The sequence below is a fragment of the Oncorhynchus kisutch genome, linkage group LG29 (assembly GCF_002021735.2).
Source record: "Oncorhynchus kisutch isolate 150728-3 linkage group LG29, Okis_V2, whole genome shotgun sequence".
In the NCBI taxonomy this organism is placed as follows: Eukaryota; Metazoa; Chordata; class Actinopteri; order Salmoniformes; family Salmonidae; genus Oncorhynchus; species Oncorhynchus kisutch.
Genome location: NC_034202.2, coordinates 22,055,308 through 22,075,655, shown reverse-complemented (window position 1 = coordinate 22,075,655; position 20,348 = coordinate 22,055,308). Strand labels below are relative to the sequence as shown.

General features: G+C 42.9%; 1 protein-coding gene across 3 annotated transcripts in view; it reads left to right on the top strand.

The window, feature by feature from the left end:
* The window catches only part of LOC109874129 (G-protein-signaling modulator 1-like), a 66,780-nt gene extending 46,670 nt beyond the window's left edge, over nucleotides 1–20,110 (top strand). For all 3 annotated transcript variants that reach the window (XM_020465922.2, XM_020465923.2, XM_020465921.2), the window contains exons 12-14: nucleotides 15,388–15,550; nucleotides 15,861–16,066; nucleotides 16,289–20,110. In XM_020465922.2, the coding sequence (XP_020321511.1) occupies nucleotides 15,388–15,550; nucleotides 15,861–16,066; nucleotides 16,289–16,477 (558 nt within the window). In that variant the 3' untranslated portion in view covers nucleotides 16,478–20,110. The remainder of the gene's footprint in view (nucleotides 1–15,387; nucleotides 15,551–15,860; nucleotides 16,067–16,288) is intronic.
* The last annotated feature ends 238 nt before the right edge of the window (nucleotides 20,111–20,348 follow it).

Below are 20,348 nucleotides of genomic sequence, written 5' to 3'. Positions count from 1 at the left end.
AGGAGACGGTAGCGATAGCACCTCTTGAGTAGCTTGTATCTCCTTGAAGCCCTAATTAAATCTGACACTTTCCTCCTAGTATCAAAGTGTTTTACTGAAAGGCATTATCTACCGAGTCAAGCTTCAGTTTCCTCTCTGCATTTTAGGAATGGAAGCCTTTTAAAAAATCAATGGAAGCTAACCTGACGGATAAAATGAAATAAATGTGATTAGCGCACTAAAGCTGGTGGTCAGGAAGACGCTTCTGAAGCCTGTAGGGTCCTTGCATCTTTGCACCTTTAGTCTGAGATTTACATCATGATTATAGAGGCAAGGGAAAGTGCCATAGGTGAGACATGATGTGATTTAATGAGGGTTATTGGACAATCTAGATCTCCAGGTTAATTCCTAGTAGAGACAGGAGTGCTGTGTCTGATGGCGTCAGAATAAATCAGCATCCAGGAATAACACAAAGTAAACCTGCAGGCCTTTCTGACTGCTCTAGATTGTTCACAACAATATTCCTTTGTGCTTCCGTTATCCTTAGGGCATCCTCGGCCAGAGTCAGCCAAAGCGGTTGTGCTTTGCTGTCACTTGGCATCTGAGGCGGCCAACCATGCGTCCCGGTTCTGTGATGCTGTTAATTGTTGCAATCAGTGGCTTGACATGGAAAAGGGCGAGGAAGCCATTGTATGAAGGAAGCCTGTTATTTAATGACTGACTAAAATAGAGGTTGTGCAATTTGGGGTTGAAATGGAGACAAAGTGGACTTCATCTGGCTAATCTTTCTCTTGTCTACAGAAATAAGCTCAATAAAAATGGTATTTGAACTTTGGTCTATTTGTTTCACACCAGGTCACAAGTTGTTCTTCAAAAAAAAATGCGAGTTGAAAAGGTCTGTGTTACAGTCTTTGGTTTATCTCTGGATTCTGTTTTTGGTTGGTTCTGTTTGGGTGTGGCACACACAGATTAGAATATTTTTCTTTGGTGGAGTTTAACGGTGGTTGGGATCCAATATGTTGCATTGCCACCCCCAACTGAACTATAGTATAAATTCATTACACTTTGTGGAGAAAAAAAAAATATATATATTAGCTGATATAAATCATTCTCTCTACTATTATTCTGACATTTCACATTCTTAAAATAAAGTGGTGATCCTAAAACAGGGAATTTTTACTAGGATTAAATGTAGTAAAAAGGTGTATAAACTTCTGACTTCAACTGTACATATATACAAACAAACAATTATACAGTTGAAGTCGGAAGTTTACATACACCTTAGCCAAATACATTTAAACTCAGGTTTTCACAGTTCCTGACATGTTTTAGGATCACCACTTTATTTTAAGAATGGCTTGCCATGGAAAATTAACTTTATTAAAATGACCACTTTATTTTAATAATGTGAAATGTCAGTATAATAGTAGAGAATAATTTATTTCAGCATTTCTTTCATCACATTCCCAGTGGGTCAGAAGTTTACATACACTCAATTAGTATTTGGTAGCATTGCCTTTAAATTGTTTAACTTGGGTCAAACATTTCAGGTGGCCTTCCACAAGCTTCCCACAATAAGTTGGGTAAATTTGGCCCATTCCTCCTGACAAGAGCTGGTGTAACTGAGTCCGGTTTGTAGGCCTCCTTGCTCGCACATGCTTTTTCAGTTCTGCCCACAAATTTTCTATACGATTGCGGTCAGGGCTTTGTGATGGCCACTCCAAATACCTTCACTTTGTTGTCCTTTAAGCCATTTTGCCACAACTTTGGAAGTATGCTTGGGGTCATTGGCCATTTGAAGACCCATTTGCGACCAAGCTTTAACTTCCTGACTTGATGTCTTGAGATGTTGCTTTAATATATCCACATCATTTTCCATCCTCATGATGCCATCTATTTTGTGAAGTGCACCAGTCCCTCCTGCAGCAAAGTACCCCCACAACATGATGCTGCCACCCACGTGCTTCACGGTTGGGATGGTGTTTTTCGGCTTGCAAGCATCCCCCTTTTTCCTCCAAACATAATGATGGTCATTATGGCCAAACAGTTATATTTTTGTTTCATCAGACCAGAGTACGTTCATCTCTAGGAGACAGAACGGGTCACCTTCCTGAGCGGTATGACGGCTGCGTGGTCCCATGGTGTTTATACTTGCGTACTATTGATGGTACAGATGAACGTGGTACCTTCAGGCATTTGGAAATTGCTCCCAAGGATGAACTAGACTTGTGGAGGTCTACAATGTTTTTTTCTGAGGTCTTTCCTAATTTCTTGGGATTTTCCCATGATGTCAAGCAACAAGGCACTGGGTATGAAGGTAGGCCTTGAAATACATCCACAGGTACACCTCCAATTGACTCATATGATGTCAATTAGCCTATCAGAAGCTTCTAAGGCCATTACATCATTTTCTGGAATTTTCCAAGCTGTTTAAAGGCACAGTCAACTTAGTGTATGTAAACTTCTGACCCACTGGAATTGTGATACAGTGATATAATCTGTCTGTAAACAATTATTGGCAAACGTACTTGTCATGCACAAAGTAGATGTCCTTACTGACTTGCCAAAACTGTAGTTTGTTAAACAGACATTTGTGGAGTTTTTGAAAAACAAGTTCTAATGACTCCAATCTAAGTGTATGTAAACTTCCGACTTCAACTGTGTATATTTGTGTGTGTGTGTGTGTGTGTGTGTGTGTGTGTGTGTGTGTGTGTGTGTGTGTGTGTGTGTGTGTGTGTGTGTGTGTGTGTGTGTGTGTGTGTGTGTGTGTGTGTGTGTGTGTACAGTCGTGGCCAAAAGTTTTGAATGACACACATTAATTTCCACAAATAATGCTGCACCAGTGTCTTTAGATATTTTTGTCAGATGTTACTATTGAATACTGAAGTATCATTACAAGCATTTCATAAGTTGCAAAGGCTTTTATTGACAATTACATGAAGTTGATGCAAGGAGTCAATATTTGCAATGTTGACCCTTCTTTTTCAAGACCTCTGCAATCCGCCCTGGCATGCTGTCAATTAACTTCTGGGATACATCCTAACTGTTGGCAGCCCATTCTTGCATAATCAATCCTTGGAGTTTGTTTGTCCACCCGTCTCTTGAGGATTGATCACAAGTTCTCAATGGGATTAAGGTCGGAGGAGTTTCCTGGCCATGGACCCAAAATATCGATGTTTTGTTCCCAGAGCCACTAGTTATCACTTTTGCCTTATGGCAAGGTGCTCCATCATGCTGGAAAAGGCGTTGTTCGTCACCGAACTGTTCCTGGATGGTTGGGAGAAGTTGCTCTATGAGGACGTGTTGGTACCATTCTTTATTCATGGCTGTGCTCTTAGGCAGAATTGTGAGTGAGCCTTTTCCCTTGGCTGAGAAGCAACCCCACACATGAATGGTCTCAGGATGCTTTACTGATGGCATGACACAAGGCTGATGGTAGTGCTCACCTTGTCTTCTCTGGACAAGCTTTTTTCCTGATGCCCCAAACAATCGGATAGGGGATTCATCAGAGAAAATGACTTTACCCCAGTCCTCAACAGTCCAATCCCTGTACCTTTTGCAGAATATCAGTCTGTCCCTGATGTTTTTCCTGGGGAGAAGTGGCTTCTTTTCTGCCCTTCTTGACACCAGGCCATCCTCCAAAAGTCTTTGCCTCACTGTGCGTGCAGATGTACTTACACCTGCCTGCTGCCATTCCTGAGCAAGCTTTGTACTGGTGGTGCCCAGACCCCGCAGCTGAATCAACTTTAGGAGATGGTCCTGGCGCTTGCTGGACATTCTTGGGCGCCCTGAAGCCTTCTTCACAACAATTGAACCGCTCTCCTTGAAGTTCTTGATGATCCGATAAATGGTTGATTTAGGTGCAATCTTACTGGCAGCAATATCCTTGCCTGTGAAGCCCTTTTTGTGCAAAGCGATGATGACGGCACATGTTTCCTTGCAGGTAACCATGGTTGACAGAGGAAGAACAATGATTCCAAGCATCACCCTCCTTTTGAAGCTTCCAGTCTGTTATTCAAACTCAATCAGCACGACAGAGTGATCTCTAGCCTTGTCCTCGTCAACACTCACACCCGTGTTAATGAGAGAATCACTGACATGATGTCAGCTGGTCCTTTTGTGGCAGGGCTGAAATGCAGTATAAATGTTTTTTGGGGGTTCAGGTCATTTGTATGGCAAAGAGGGACTTTGCAATTAATTGCTATTCATCAGATCACTCTTCATACCATTCTGGGCACTACCGCTAACACACCCTGTAACTCTTCTGAAGTGAAATCTCATATCCCCAAGTACTTTTCTGCAGCTGCCACTACAACATCTATTTTCTTAAGTACCATCTCTGCAGTACAGTTGATAATCATTGCTATGAACACTAAGAAGCCAACCTTACTGAAACATATCACTCATCGGCCTATCCCTCTGTTCTGGCAGAGATCTACTATTCACAGGGATCCTCTCAGAATCCCCCACCCTCCTACTTTCTTCACTGCCTCAGAATATGACATCTTCTGCACTGCTTTGACCCTGGCCACCTCAACCTGCCTCTCTGACCCTGGCCACCTCAACCTGCCTCTCTGACCCTGGCCACCTCAACCTGCCTCTCTGACCCTGGCCACCTCAACCTGCCTCTCTGACCCTGGCCACCTGAACCTGCCGCCTCTTTTACCGGGCAACTCTGATCCCCAGAAACATGGGCACCCCTACAGTTGACAATGTTTTCCACTAAAGCACAAAGTACTAATATCCCTACACAAAAAAACTATCCAGAGAAGTCCTCTCTCACTACAAGGTTTGTCTTTTCCACCAGCACCCAGAGACAAGGATGGACAGAACTTGAGAAATGAGAAAAGCCATATTTGTCTCTGTGTCTGTCCTAAGTTGAAACAGAACATTTTGAGAGAAAACGCTTTCTTCTTGTGGGAGCCCTCCAGCGCATTAAGTCTCTGGTTGGGACTGGTTTATCTCCTAAACAAGATCAGATTTGAATGAACCCTTTGTTTCAGAAGGGTTTTTATCTCTGCAGAGTGGTGATGCTGTTAAACAGCCAATGAAGATACTGGAAGACACTGGGGCCGCCCAGTCCTTCATTTTGTTTGACACTTCAGCAACTGGTGACTGTGTTGGTTCAAGGCGTGGAAATGGGTTGCTTGTAGAATGTGGAACTCAAGTCTGATCTTGTTTCTGGTCGCGTGGTCGTTGGAGTGAAGCCTACCCAACCTGTGAAGGGAGTCTTGTTGATTTTAGGCAATGATTTGGTGGGAGGGAAAGTTGTGGTGAATTCTGTTGTTTGTTAGGTGCCAGAGTAGAGGAACCTGATGGGTTATCAGAGAAATACCCTAGAGTGTTCCTAGCTGGTGCTTTTACACGTGCTATGTCTAAGAAGATTGCTGAGAGCAAGTCTAGTTTTGAGGAGGATGTCAGTAGTCTCACCATATTTGATCTGTCTGAAACATTTCTGTGTGGTCCTGACTTTTCAGCCTGGTCTCAGTGACTAGACGTAACGTAGTAAATGTTTTCCGGGACACACAAATATTATATGTTCTGTTTGGTATGTTTACTTAACTTCTTGCGTCGAGCAATCCCGTATCCGGGAGCGTAATCATAGCCTCAAGCTCATTACCATAATGCAACGTTAACTATTCATGAAAATCGCAAATTAAATGAAATAAATTTATTGGCTCACAAGCTTAGCCTTTTGTTAACAACACTGTCATCTCAGATTTTCTAAATATGCTTTTCAACCATAGCTACACAAGCATTTGTGTAAGAGTATTGATAGCTAGCATAGCATTAAGCCTAGCATTCAGCAGGCAACATTTTCACAAAAACAAGAAAAGCATTCAAATAAAATCATTTACCTTTGAAGAACTTCGGATGTTTTCAATGAGGAGACTCTCAGTTAGATAGCAAATGTTCAGTTTTTCCAAAAATATTATTTGTGTAGGAGAAATCGCTCTGTTTTGTTCATCATGTTTGGCTAAGAAAAAAAACAGAAAATTCAGTCATTACAACGCCAAACTTTTTTTCAAATTAACTCCATAATATCGACAGAAACATGGCAAACGTTGTTTAGAATCAATCCTCAAGGTGTTTTTCACATATCTATTCAATGATAAATCATTCGTAGCAGTTTGGTTTCTCCTCTGAACCAAATGGAAAAATGCACGCAGCTGGAGATTACGCAATAATTTCGACGGAGGACACCAAGCGGACACCTGGTAAATGTAGTCTCTTATGGTCAATCTTCCAATGATATGCCTACAAATACGTCACAATGCTGCAGACACCTTGGGGAAACGACAGAAAGTGTAGGCTCATTCCTGGCGCATTCACAGCCATAAGGAGACATTGGAACACAGCGCATTCAAAATCTGGGGCACTTCCTGTATGAAATTTCATCTTGGTTTCGCCTGTAGCATTAGTTTTGTGGCACTCACAGACAATATCTTTGCAGTTTTGGAAACGTCAGAGTGTTTTCTTTCCAAAGCTGTCAATTATATGCATAGTCGAGCATCTTTTCGTGACAAAATATCTTGTTTAAAACGGGAACGTTTTTTTATTCAAAAATTAAAAGAGCGCCCCTATATCGAAGAAGTTAAGGCAAACAGGAAAGTAGAGTGGTTGGTTGAGGTGCATGGGTGGGAGTATAACGAGAACATCTAGCAACCCTGGGGTTGCAAGTTCGAATCTCATCATGGACAACTTTCGCATTTTAGTTAATAAGTAACTTTTCAACTACTTAGCATGTTAGCTGACCCTAACCTTAAACTTAGTAGCATTATTGTATGTTTTACAAATTGGTAACATTTTGGACATTTTTCAAATTCGTAACATATAATACTAACTGTAATTCATAACATCAAATGTGAATTGGCTAATGGTCATCCACAAATTAATACATACCACACGAAATGTAACATATCATACTAAATTGAGTGTTCAGATTTAAGTACAGAATAATACAAAATGCTCTGAGACCAGATTGGATTTTGGTAGAACTCTTGAGTTGACCACTCCTTTGAAGAGCCCAAAGGAGAGCGGGTTGGTAGGACCTCTGAAAAGAGAGAGGATCCTTACAGTTGACACTGTTTAGGAAGCAGCTGATTACTGGTCAAGATGTATGACCGTATCTTGCATAACTTGCAACCTAGGAAAGCTAGTGGGTCAAGGAACAGTCTGACCATTCATGGCAAAAGTGGAGGCCATTATTAAGCTTCCTGTGCCAAGGGCGAGGTGGCGAGAGCGGGAGTTGGCAGGAGGTGGCGAGAGCGGGAGGTGGCGAGGGGAGGGAGGTGGGGAGGGAGGTGGCGAGGGGAGGGAGGTGGCGAGGGGAGGGGAAGAGGGAGGTGGCGAGGGGAAGAGGGAAGGAGGTGGCTAGAGAAGGAGGTGGCGAGGGGAGAGGGAGGGAGGTGGCGAGGGAGGTGGCGAGGGGAAGAGGGAGGGAGGTGGCGAGGGGAAGAGGGAGGGAGGTGGCGAGGGAGGGAGATGGCGAGAGAGGGAGGTGGCGAGGGGAAGAGGGAGGGAGGTGGCGAGGGGAAGAGGGAGGGAGGTAAAGAGTGGGGAGGTGGCAAGGGAGGCAGGTGGAGAGAGGGAGTGAGGGGGAGAGAGAGGGAGGGGGGAAGAGGGAGGGGGGGAAGAGGGAGGGAGGTGGCGAGGGAGGCGAGGGGGAGGCACAGAGAGAGAGAGAGAGGTGGCGAGGGGGAGAGAGAGAGAGAGAGAGGTGGCGAGGGAGAGAGGGGAAGGGAGGGAGAGATGTGGCGAGGGAGAGAGGGGAAGGGAGGGAGAGAGTCGGAGGGAATTGGCGAGGGGGAGAGAAAGGGTGGGAGGGAGGGAGATGGCGAGGGGAAGAGAGAGAGGGAGGGAAAGAGAAAGTGAGAGATGGTGACGAGGGGATGAGAGATGGGAGAGAGAGGGAAGTGGTGAGGGGAAGAGAGAGAGAGGGAGGTGGTAGAAAGGAGGAGAGTGGTGGGGGAAGAGAGGGGAGTGAGTCAGGCGTGTGGAGAGTGAGGGAAGGGGAGAGCGCTCGGAGAGAGAGAAAGGGAAAGAGAGGTGCTTGTGTGGTAAGTCAGTTCATACTCTTTATCAAAATGATTGTTTGATGGATGATAGACTAGTTAGATAGCAACACTAAGTGTTAGCCTAAATGTCTGTTTTTCTTGCTTTGCCAGAGAGTCAGACACATTGAAATGCATTTATAATACCCAGTAAAGCAACGTTTGAAGGGTAGTCTAATTTTGTTATGAAGTTTTCACAAGAAAAGTTGCTGCTGAAAATGTGACCGCCTATAGCAATATCACTGTTGTATCGTACTACTGAACATTCTAGTCTCTGACCTGATTCTGGTTCTTGTTCACTGTGAGTTGCCCTTTATCTATATCACGCTGCACCAAATTGAGTTTTAAAGGTTTTCAATTATCAAAGCAAATGTTTAGTCAATCTAATTTGCTACCAGAACGTAATGGGATTGTACGTTGTGTATCCAGTTCGATTTGTTTGGCGATAATGCTTGGTGTTGATTGTGCCATAATGGGATGTCATTATGGTATGACATCCAGGGGGATAATAACACCATCAGCCATTACTGATCCATGATGTGTCCTATAGTTTACCGCCTTTGATGTCTACCATTAACCTGCCAAGGCATTTATCATCAACATGGAGGCAGGATCACACACTTCCTCAGTGCAGAGAATCATGTTAATGTATCCTGAGGGTGGAAATTGGAGATGGCTATACTGTAGTACTGGGATGTTGATTCTGGATAATTTATGTGTACTGTATAAAGAGGTTGTGCTATTGTTTGACCCAAATAAACAAAAGTGATGTAAATAGTGATGAATAATCATATATACATTGGAATAAGCTCGTTATAACAGTACACATTATTTGTAACATATTCATCAACATATTAACACTGAGGTGTTGATAGCTTTGAAAGATCTAGTTTCGTTATTCATGTGAAATTTAGAGTGGACAAGAAAGGAGGTTTATTTTTACATTATGTCAGGTGACAGATTGAGCAACCTTGAAGATCTAGGCCAAGGTATATACCCTAGGTAGGGCATTCTCAGCACTGAGGGACATAATTGGTCAGATTGTAAGAACACTGTTATGCTGTTAGTGGTGCGTACTGGCGGCAGAGAAGTCAGACGCTGGAGAGCAAAAACTGTTTCCAAACAGCGCAGTTTAATAACAAAAAACCCCACTGGAAAACAGAACCATCAAATAATGGGTATATAACCCGACACACACCAGGACAGACCTGCACAAGCACTTACAACAAACAATCACCGACATGGACATGGGGGGGAACAGAGGGTTAAATACACATGTAATTGATGGGATTGGAACCAGGTGTGATGGAAGACAAGACAAAACCAAAGGAAAATGAGGTCGGTGACTTGGACCGCCGAACGCCGCCCGAACAAGGAGAGGGACCAACTTCAGCGGAAATCGTGACATATGCGCTATTCCAGGCAGTACGCTATTCCAGGCAGTACGCTATTCCAGGCAGTATCAAAGGCGTATTGTGTCCAAAGTGCTAGGAAAAGGTTAAGAACAACTTAAACAACAACAACTTGATTTTTAATGCAACACACAGATCGTTAAAATTATGTAGAGGCAGTGCTGGAAAAAGTACTCAATTGTCATAGTTGAGTAAAAGTTAAGATACTTTAATACAAAATGACTCAAGTAAAAGTCAGTCACCCAGTAAAATGCTACTTGAGTAAAAGTCTGCCAAACATACCCTCGTAAAACTGACCATCCTACCGATCCTTGACTTCGATGATGTCATCTGTAAAATAGCCTCCAACACTCTACTCAACAAACTGGATGCAGTCTATCACAGTGTCATCTGTTTTGTCACCAAAGCCCCATACACTACCCACCATTGCGACCTGTACGCTCTCGTTGGTTGGCCCTCGCTTCATACTCGTCATACCCGTCGCCAAACCCACTGGCTACAGGTTATCTACAAGTCTCTGCTAGGTAAAGCCCCGCCTTATCTTCGCTCACTGGTCACCATAGCAGCACCCACTTGTAGCACTCGAGCAGGTATATCTCACTGGTCACCCCCAAAGCCAATTCCTCTTTTGGTCGTCTTTCCTTCCAGTTCTCTCCTGCCAATGACTGGAAGAATTGCAAAAATTTCTGAAGCTGGAGACTGATATTTCCCTCACTAGCTTTAAGCACCAGCATCTCACAGATCACTGCACCTGTACATAGCCCATCTGTAAACAGCCCATCTATCTACCTACCTCATCCCCATACAGTATTTATTTATCTAGCTCCTTTGCACCCCAGTATCTCTACTTGCACATTCATCTTCTGCACATCTACCAATCCAGTGTTTTAATTGCTATATTGTAATTACTTCGCCACCATGTCCTATTTATTGCCTTAACTCCCTTATCTTACGTCATTTACACTCACTGTACATAGACTTTTTGTTTTCTTGTGTATTATTCTACTGTATTATTGACTGTATGTTTTGTTTATTCCATGTGTAACTCTGTGTTGTTGTATGTGTCGAATTGCTATGCTTTATCTTGGCCAGGTCGCAGTTGCAAATGAGAACTTGTTCTCAACTAGCCTACCTGGTTAAATAAAGGTGAAATAAAAATAAAATAAATGGAACTGCTAAAATATACTTGAGTATGAAAAGTAAAAGTAAAAAACCTTTAACATTCCTTATAATAAGCAAACCAGACAGCAGAATTTTCCATGGGGCACACTCTAACACTCAGACATAATTTACAAACGAAGCATTTGTGTTTAATGAGTCCGCAAGTACAGATGCAGTAGGGATGACCAGCAGTGTTTTCTTAATAAGTGTGTGAATTGGACCATTTTCCTGTCCGAATGTAACGAGTACTTTTGGGTGTCAGGGAAAATGTATGGAGTAAAAAGTACATTATTTTCTTTAGGAATGTTGTAAAGTAAAAGATGCCAAAAAACATAAATAAACGTCCTTCACTGTCAAATGCGTTTAATTTCAGCAAACTTAAAATGTGTAAATATTTGTATGAACATAAGATTCAACAACTGAGATATAAACTGAACAAGTTCCACAGACATGTGACTAACAGAAATGGAATAATGTGTCCCTGAACAAAGTGGGGGGTCAAAATCAATAGTAACAGTCAGTATCTGGTGTGGCCACCAGCTGCATTAAGTACTGCCGTGCATCTCCCCCTCATGGACTGTAGCAGATTTGACAGTTCTTGCTGTGAGATGTTACCCCACTCTTCCACCAAGGCACCTGCAAGTTCCTGGACATTTCTGGGGGGAATGGCCCTAGCTCTCACCCTCCGATCCAACAGGTTCCAGACGTGCTCAATGGGATTGAGATCTGGGCTCTTCGGTGGCCATGGCAGAACACGGACATTCCTGTCTTGCAGGAAATCACGCACAGAACGAGCAGTATGGCTGATGGCATTGTCATGCTGGTCGGTCATGTCAGGATGAGCCTGCAGGAAGGGTACCATATGAGGGCGGAGGATTTCTTCCCTGTAATGCACAGCGTTGAGATTGCCTGCAATGACAACAAGCTCAGTCCGATGATGCTGTGACACACCGCCCCAGACCATGACGGACCCTCCACCTCCAGATCGATTCCGCTCCAGAGTACAGGCCTCGGTGTAACGCTCATTCCTTCGACGATAAACGCAAATCCGACCATCACCCCTGGTGAGACAAAACTGTGACTCTTCAGTGAAGAGCACTTTTTACCAGTCCTGTCTGGTCCAGCGACGGTGGGTTTGTGCCCATAGGCGACGTTGTTGCTGGTGATGTCTGGGGAGGACATGCCTTACAACAGGCCTACAAGCCCTCAGTCCAGCCTCTCTCAGCCTATTTCGGACAGTCTGAGTACTGATGGAGGGATTGTGCGTTCCTGGTGTAACTCGGGAAGTTGTTGTTGCCATCCTGTACCTGTCCCACAGGTGTGATGTTCAGATGTACCGATCCTGTGCAGGTGTTGTTACACGTGGTCTGCCACTGCGAGGACGATCAACTGTCCGTCCTGTCTCCCTGTAACGCTGTCTTAGGCATTTCACAGTACGGACATTGCGATTTATTGCCCTGGCCACATCTGCAGTCCTCATGCCTCCTTGCAGCATGCCTAAGGCATGTTCACGCAGATGAGCAGGGACCCTGGGTATCTTTCTTTTGGTGTTTTTCAGAACCAGTAGAAAGGCCTCTTTAGTGTTAAGCTGTTAGTGTCTTTACGAGAGTTCCACAGGTGCATGTTCATTAATTGTTTACAGTTCATTGAACAGGCATGGGAAACCGTGTTTAAACCCTTTACAATGAAGATCTGTGAAGTTATTTGGATTTTACGAATTATCTTTGAAAGACAGGGTCCTGAAAAGGGGACATTTCTTTTTTTGCTGAGTTTAGTAAAGTACAGTACAGATACACCAAAAAACTCCTTAAGTAGTATTCTAAAGTATTTTTACTTAAGTACTACACTACACTCTACACTACTGTGTAGAGACAATAATTGTACTGCCAATGATTGCATTGGGCTAAGAGAATCACACTAATAGCCATTCCACAAACAGCTTCCTCATATTGAGTTGCACCCCACCAGAACAGCCTCAATTCGTCAGGGAATGGACTCTACAAGGTGTCAAGTGTTCCACAGGGATGCTGGGCAATGCTTCCCTACAGTTGTGTCAAGTTGGCTGGATGTCCTTTGGGTGGTGGTCCATTCTTGATACACACAGGAAACTGTTGAAAAACCCAGCAGAGTTGCAGTTCTTGACACAAACCGGTGCGCCTGGCATCACTACTATACCCCGTTCAAAGGCACTTCAATCTTTTGTCTTGCCCATTCACCTTCTGAATGGCACACAACCCATGTCTCAATTGTCTTAAGGCTTAAAAATGTAATTCAGATTTTTGGCCTACACAAAATACCCCAGAATGTCAAAGTTCAATTTTGTGTTTAGAAATGTGTACAAATTAATAAAAAATGAAAAGCTAAGTACTGTAGGTATTCAACCCCTTGGTTATGGCAAGCCTAAATAAGTTCAGGAGTAAAAATTTGCTTAAGTTGCATGGACTCGCACTGTGTATTTTCTAATGCCTACCTCATATCTGTATGCTATACATACAATTATCTGTAAGGTCCCTCAGTCGAGCAGTGAATTTCAAACACAGATTCAACAGCAAAAATCGGGAGGTTTTCTAATACCTCGCAAAGAAGGTTTGTCAGAAGAGTGAAAATAAAAAAGCAGACATTGAATATCCTTTTAAGCATGGTGAAGTTGTTAACTACACTTTGGATGGTGTATCAATACACCCAGTCACTACAAAGATGCAGGTGTCCTACCTAACTCAGTTGCTGCAGAGAAAGGCACTGAAGTAAAACAGCAAAAAATGTGTCAAAGAAATGCACTTTATGTCCTGAATTCAAAGCATTATGTAAAGGGAAAATGTAACACAACACATCACTGAGTACCACTCTTCATATATAAAAAGAAACTGAATAGAGCTAAGCTCAGGAAAAATCCTAGAGGAAAATCTGGTTGTCTACTTTCCAGCAGACACTAGGAGACAAATTCACCTTTCAGCAGGACAATAACCTAAAACACAAGGCCAAATATACACTTCAGTTGCTTACCAAGAAGGCAGTGAATGTGTGGAGTGGCCGAGTTACAGTTTTGACTTAAATCTACTTGAAAATATATTGCAAACCTGTAAGGGGTTGTATAGAAATTATCAACAACTAATTTGACAGAGCTTGAAGGTATTTTAAAAATAATAATGGGAAAATGTTGTGTAATTGTTGTGCAGGTGTGGAAAGCTCTTAGAGACTTACCCTGAAAGACTCACATCTGTAATCGCTGCCAAAGGTGCTTCTTAGATTAGATAGATAGATATCTGTATTTCTATCTATCTACACTAGCAAATGTATGTGGACACCTGCTCGTCAAACATCTCATTCTAAAACCATGGGCATTAATATGGGAGTTAGCTTATCAACAGCCTCCACTCTTCTGGGAAGGCTTTCCACTAGATGTTGGAAGATTTTTGCAAGGACTTGCTTCCATTCAGCCACGAGCATTGAGGTCAGGCACTGATGTTGGGCGATTAGGCCGGCGATGTGGTTGCGGTCAGGGCTCTGTGCAGTCCAGTCAAGTTCTTCTACACCGATCTCAATAAACCATTTCTGTATGGACTTCACTTTGTGCAAGGGGGCATTGTCATTCTGAAACAGGAGAGGGCCTTCCCAAAACTGCTGCCACAAAGTTGGAACTACAGAATCGTCTAGAATGTCAATTTATGCTGTAGCGTTAAGATTTTCCTAGCCCGAACCATCGGCCTAGCCCGAACCATGAAAAACAGTCCCAGACCATTATTCCTCCTCCACAGAACTTTACAGTTGGCACTATGCATTGTGTCAGGTAGCGTTCTCCTGTCATCCACCAAACCCAGATTCGTCCCTCGGACTGCCAGATGGTGAAGCGTGATTCATCACTGCAGAGAACGTGTTTCCACTGCTCCAGAGTCATTGGTGATCTTAGGCTTGTGTGCGGCTGCTCGGCCATGGAAACCCATTGTTTCCCAACAACATTGTTTCCCAACAAATAGTGCTTGTGCTGACGTTGCTTCCAGAGGCAGTTTGGAACTTGGTAGTGAGCGTTGCAACTGTGGACAGACAATTTATATGCGCTAAGGTGCTTCAGCACTTGGTGGTCCCGTTCTGTTAGCCTTTTTGGCCTACCACTTCAAGGCTGAGCCGTTGTTGCTCCTACACGTTTCCACTTCACAATAACTGCACTTACAGTTGACCGGGGCAGCTCTAGCAGGGCAGATATTTGACGAACTGACTTGTTGGAAAGGTGGCATCCTATGACGGTGCCACGTTGAAAGTCACTAAGCTCTTCAGTAAGGCCATTGTACTATGAATGTTTGTCTATAGAGATTGCATGGCTGTGTGCTCGATTTTATACATTTGTCAGCAACGGGTGTGGCTGAAATCAATCTCTCATCTGAGAAGGAGACCGTGATCTCAACTTGACTTGCTGTTTAAATAAAATCCAGAACACCACTCGCCCCAAAAAAGGTATCATCTTATACAAATTTTTTATTTAATCTTGATTTAACTAGGCAAGTTAGTTAAGAGCAAATTCTAATATACAATTACAGCTTAGGAGCAGTGGGTTAACTGCCTTGTTCAGGGGCAGAAGAAGATATTTTTACCTTGTCAGCTCGGGGACTCAATCTAGCAACCTTTAAGTAACTGGCCCAATGCTCTAACCACTAGGCTACCTGCCACCCCCTGAGCCAAATATGAACCACATAAAAAGGATATAAGAGACAATTGAGTCATTGTGTGTGGGATGAGGGTTTGTGCTGCCTCTTCTATCACTTAGCGTCCATGTCTCTCTGTTTCAGAAGCTAAGTCGTGACCCCTCTGATGAGGACTGCTTCTTCGACCTCCTCAGCAAGTTTCAGAGCAGCCGCATGGACGACCAGCGCTGCCACCTTGACGACCCGAATGTAGAGAATGGAGAAAACGGCGAGAATGGAGGGGCTGTCTCTCTTAATGAAATGCTAGGTAGGTTAGCGAATTAGTGCTGTTACGACAGTCTAAAGCTAGAGGATCCCTGATACTACTTCCATTAAGGATCTGTTGTGAATCTGTTTCGGTTTGAAAGGTGTACAAATCCAAATTCTAGGAGAAATCTATGTGAATGAGGATCCCTGAATCCCATTACTTCCATTAACTTCCTTTCACGTCAATGCATGACTCAATGCATCACTCAAAGCACACATTGCCGGACATCTCTAGTCAGAAATGTGTGGCATTGATTTTTGGGGGGATCAATTACAGTAAAGGAATATAATCCAACTCCCTTTTCTCTCAGATCCAGCGCTCATCACCTCGCCCCAGACAGAGGAGCTGTTTGACCTGATCGTCAGCTCCCAGAGCCGTCGCCTGGATGACCAGCGGGTCAGCGTCAGCAACCTGCCCGGCCTCAGGATCACCAATAACAACCTGGGCCACCTGTGTGTTGACACAGACCCCCAGGAGCCCAGCGATGACTTCTTCAACATGCTTATCAAGTGCCAAGTAAGGCCATGTCTCACTGCCTCAGCATCTCTATGGGTTGAATCTTAACCTTAGTCTCCCATTGACATCCATCGATGCGTAATTTAGGTAAAATACACAAATATTTGTGCTTATCTCAGGTTATGCAGGATTCATGAATTGCAGCACTCATGAATTGCAATTTTAGATGTATGTCTCTCCTTCTCTCTCACTGTCTCTCTCACTCTCATGGTCTAAACCAAGTCCTCCAGGATTGATGACCAGCGGTGCTCCCCACCAGAAGGGGGCCCCCGGGCTCCCACGGTGCCTGACGAGGACTTCTTCAGTCTGATCCAGAGAGCACAGGCCAAGCGCATGGACGAGCAGCGGGTCCACCTCCCCTCAGAAGAACAGGACGGGCCCGACTCCGACCCATCCGGGGACTCCAGCTAGGGGCCCAAGCAATCAGCCCTGGGGGCAGGGTTTGAGACTGCGACCATTTGACTTGGCAATGCAAAACCAATTTTTAATTGGTCGCTAGAGTGTCAGTGAAAATGTTTTGCTTGTCATCTTAGTTTTTGGTTCACAATTTGTTTTTTTTCTATTATCAAGATTTATTCTAATAGCAGTGGGCAGCAACAATGGGTATGCAAATAATGGGTATGCGATGTGCAATTCGGTCATCATCCACTGTTTGAATGAACGTGTCTAAAGGTTTTCCTAAAACACCTTTCCAATTAAATGTTGACTGGAAAGTAGGACTATCTGACAGAATGTGGGGCGGCAGGTAGCCTAGTGATTAGAGCGTTGGACTAGTAACCGAAAGGTTGCAAGATCAAATCCCCAAGCTGACAAGGTAAAAATCTGGTGTTCTGCCCCTGAACAAGGCAGTTAACCCACTGTTCCGAGGCCATCATTGAAAATAAGAATTTGTTATTAACTGACTTGCCTAGTAATTTTTTTTTAAATGATATAATGATTTGTATCAATCGCAGAGAATTTTTCTGCTAAATCTGTCAGTGTAGCCCACACTGCACATTGCACAGTACAAGAACACTGCTAGGCAATTGAATTAAATGCAACTTAATTCTCTAATTATACTTTTTTTTATTGTTCCCAGACCTTAAATGTGGTCTCCTGACGTGGTTTAAGCATTGTTGTGGACTTAAAACATCCAAGTTGTTGTAGTTATCCTATTAAAAACAGTGTGATTTTGACAGTGAGAACCTGGAAAAAACAAGGAAAACTATTAAATTAAACCGGGAAAAATGAATTTACCAAAACTGATTTTATAGGGCTCTACACCTGTAGACTGACTGTTCAAAATCACTAACACTAACCAGGTTTCCTTCCAACCTTTTTATGTGAGTAAAGTACATGTCGGATGAGACATTTCATGACAGGCCAGATGTAAACAGCTAATATATCGGTAGCCTTTCCAAATATTGACAAAACACAACAAGGTGTGATCTTTTTGGGTCTGTAAAATAATGTGAGAAATGGCGATGGAGACGCCTTTATGCACAAATATTGATCATCATATCAAAGTAAACTTGGAGTCACGTGGTGATATGTTGTGTGTTCCTCCCACTGCGACTTGGGAAACCATGCAGTTTATTAGGCTACAGATGAAATAGCTTATAGGCTGGTGAAAATGCACAGTAATGAGCTTGATGCTCCTATACAAGACATATCGAGGGTGTTATTCTGGTGACATGATGCTTGGCTGCCATTTGACTAATAATCTACCATTTGTCTATAATAATCTCATCATGTAGGCTATACCCGCACTGTTTCTGCAAGCTGTTGGCTAGAGGGCACGAGCCAAGACCAGAGTGGGCACATTCGCTATATAACTCAAAACAAAATGTCACAGAACCATCAATAGACTTGAAGATGTGATGGAAACCCATTTTTTTAATTTGGTAACCTCAAAAATAATGTGTATGGGCCGCACACAGCCTTTTATCCACATCAAGTCAATTTGATGGAAACTCATCTCTGGTGGGAAAAGTTTTGAGTATTCGCATGAAAATCTGTCGCTAATTGGATGGAAACCTAGTTATTAACACAATGTTTGAGATGTTGCAAAGGTTTTATTTTCCCCTCCAAACAATCAATGTTAATATAATGTTGTCAAGTTAAAATTGAATTATTTCTGTATGGAGGGTAGGACATTATAAGCTACTTGCTCAGCGTGCATCATCCGCTTTACCAGGACAGTATTCTTTTCATTGGAGCCAGTAGCTCCCAGTTGGCACTGGCCCGGTGTGTCACTGGCAAATTTACCTGAATGTCAAGCCCTGCCTAAGGCATGCTAATTTACCAGATGGCTTTTCATTACTTGCCTGGTTCTGTATGGAATGCAGCTACATTATAAGTCACCGGTGAGGTCATTATCATGGGGTGTGACCAAATCATGTACTGGTGCCATCAACTGGTCTGCAACCCTGCCTGGGCCACCACTCGAGGAGATCCTTGAAGGGATAGGTGTGCAATAGGTGGCACCCTTTCAGCTGTTGTGAATCTGTTTAGATTTGAAAGGTGTACAAATCCAAATTCTAGGAGAAATCTATGTGAATGAAGTGTTTCGCTAGGGTTTGAGACGCCAACAAGATATTTACTGTACCCCATCTACTGCCTTAAATCCGTTTTTTTTTTTCAAACTCCGATTGTATTACTAAGTATCAGGGGTCTGATTTCAAAGCGTATAATGGAGAAGTGTTTGGTTTGAAGGATGACGATGATTGCTGCTGGTATTTTTGGTGACAAACAGTATTAGCTATAGTTTTCAGTGTCAAAATTGCATTCGGTGTTAGACAACAGCTCAAGAGACTACAGGAATAATTATAAAACAGCACGGTTAGTCAAGGTCTAGTCATTATAGAGTGCATGTCTTCTGGAGTACAAACAGGTTTAAAACAAAAAATTATACATTTCTCAAAATAAATGTTATGTTTAATAGTATACAAAATGTCAAGAATATATTGTTTTAGAGAGTTGAATCAAGCTCAAATCAAAGTGCATCTCTTCAGTTAGGCCATGGAAGTGCCAATAGTGCAGTATATAGGCAGTATACTGATTGCAATCAACAAATGTCTAATGGTAACCCCCACAATGCCATCAACTTGATCAACCTATCTCTGACCAATGACCTTAGAGCTGACAGTCCAATGGATCGGGGACTTTTTTTTAGGACGGCACAGGAGTAGATGTATAGCCTATGCATACACAATCCTGTGTTGCAGGGATCTCCTTCTACATTGCCACAGCTGTTAGTCTTCAGTTTTCAATTGTCTAGGAGGGGTTAGTTTTATATTCTGCTTGTATACTGTCCCTTTGTGGTGAAGCATGTGTACTACAGCTGTCCTGTGTGTCCTATTGGAAATGAGACTTTTGTCATTCCTGAGGTTGAGGATGTAATCATGTGAGCAAGTATAATGCTTTTAAGCACTTTTTATTATTTCAGTGACAAGCTATACATAACTGTACAGTATATACTTTGCATATTTTTTGCAGATCATTTTGTAAAGGATAGAGTATATTTGCAAAAAATGTTAGTGCCTTTTATATTTCTGTTCTCTTGTGGTTATCAGAATGATCCTGTAGAGTTATCCTGTAGCAGACCCAGTGGACCAGAGACAGGTGTATACTGAAGAAATGAAACAAAAACAGCTTGTAGTAAGATCTAAACATACAGTAACGTGTTGCCTAACTCATTTTTGTTGCTCTTCCTCTTTGGGACTCCATTTGTAAATGTTAGTTTTACAGTGTAGCTCTACTTTGTACCTCAAGAGTCATGACCCTATCCCAGAGTGGGCCATAAACCTAACTCGGGATGGGTCGTGATCTATATGATTCATCTCGATCTCTGTAATAAGAGGCTGACAAGGTCCCCACTGTTTTCCAAACAGAGCTAATTCCCTCTATTTTTCCATAACTTATAAGGGTAAACTTGGTCCAGATCTATCCGGTACGCTTCTATTTGTCACTACCATATGTACATATATTTTTTTGTATTTATGTTCCATTTGAGGACATAAAGATGTCCCATCTGCTTTTAATAAAATATTGATTCCAATGTTTTATGTGCCTCTGTTGTCATGTCCCATCAAGTGTTCTACACATTACCATAAGAAAGTCTGCTTTCAAACAACCGGCTTTGCGTCAACTTCAACACATTGCATGTAGGTGTTGTTGTGGCTACCTTTTTTTGATTACACCTCATACTATATTTGCAGAACCATTCTTACGTCCACACCCAATTGGTGCAGTGTATGATTCAATTTCCCCCCCACCCAAAGACCTGGATAGTCTTTAGATA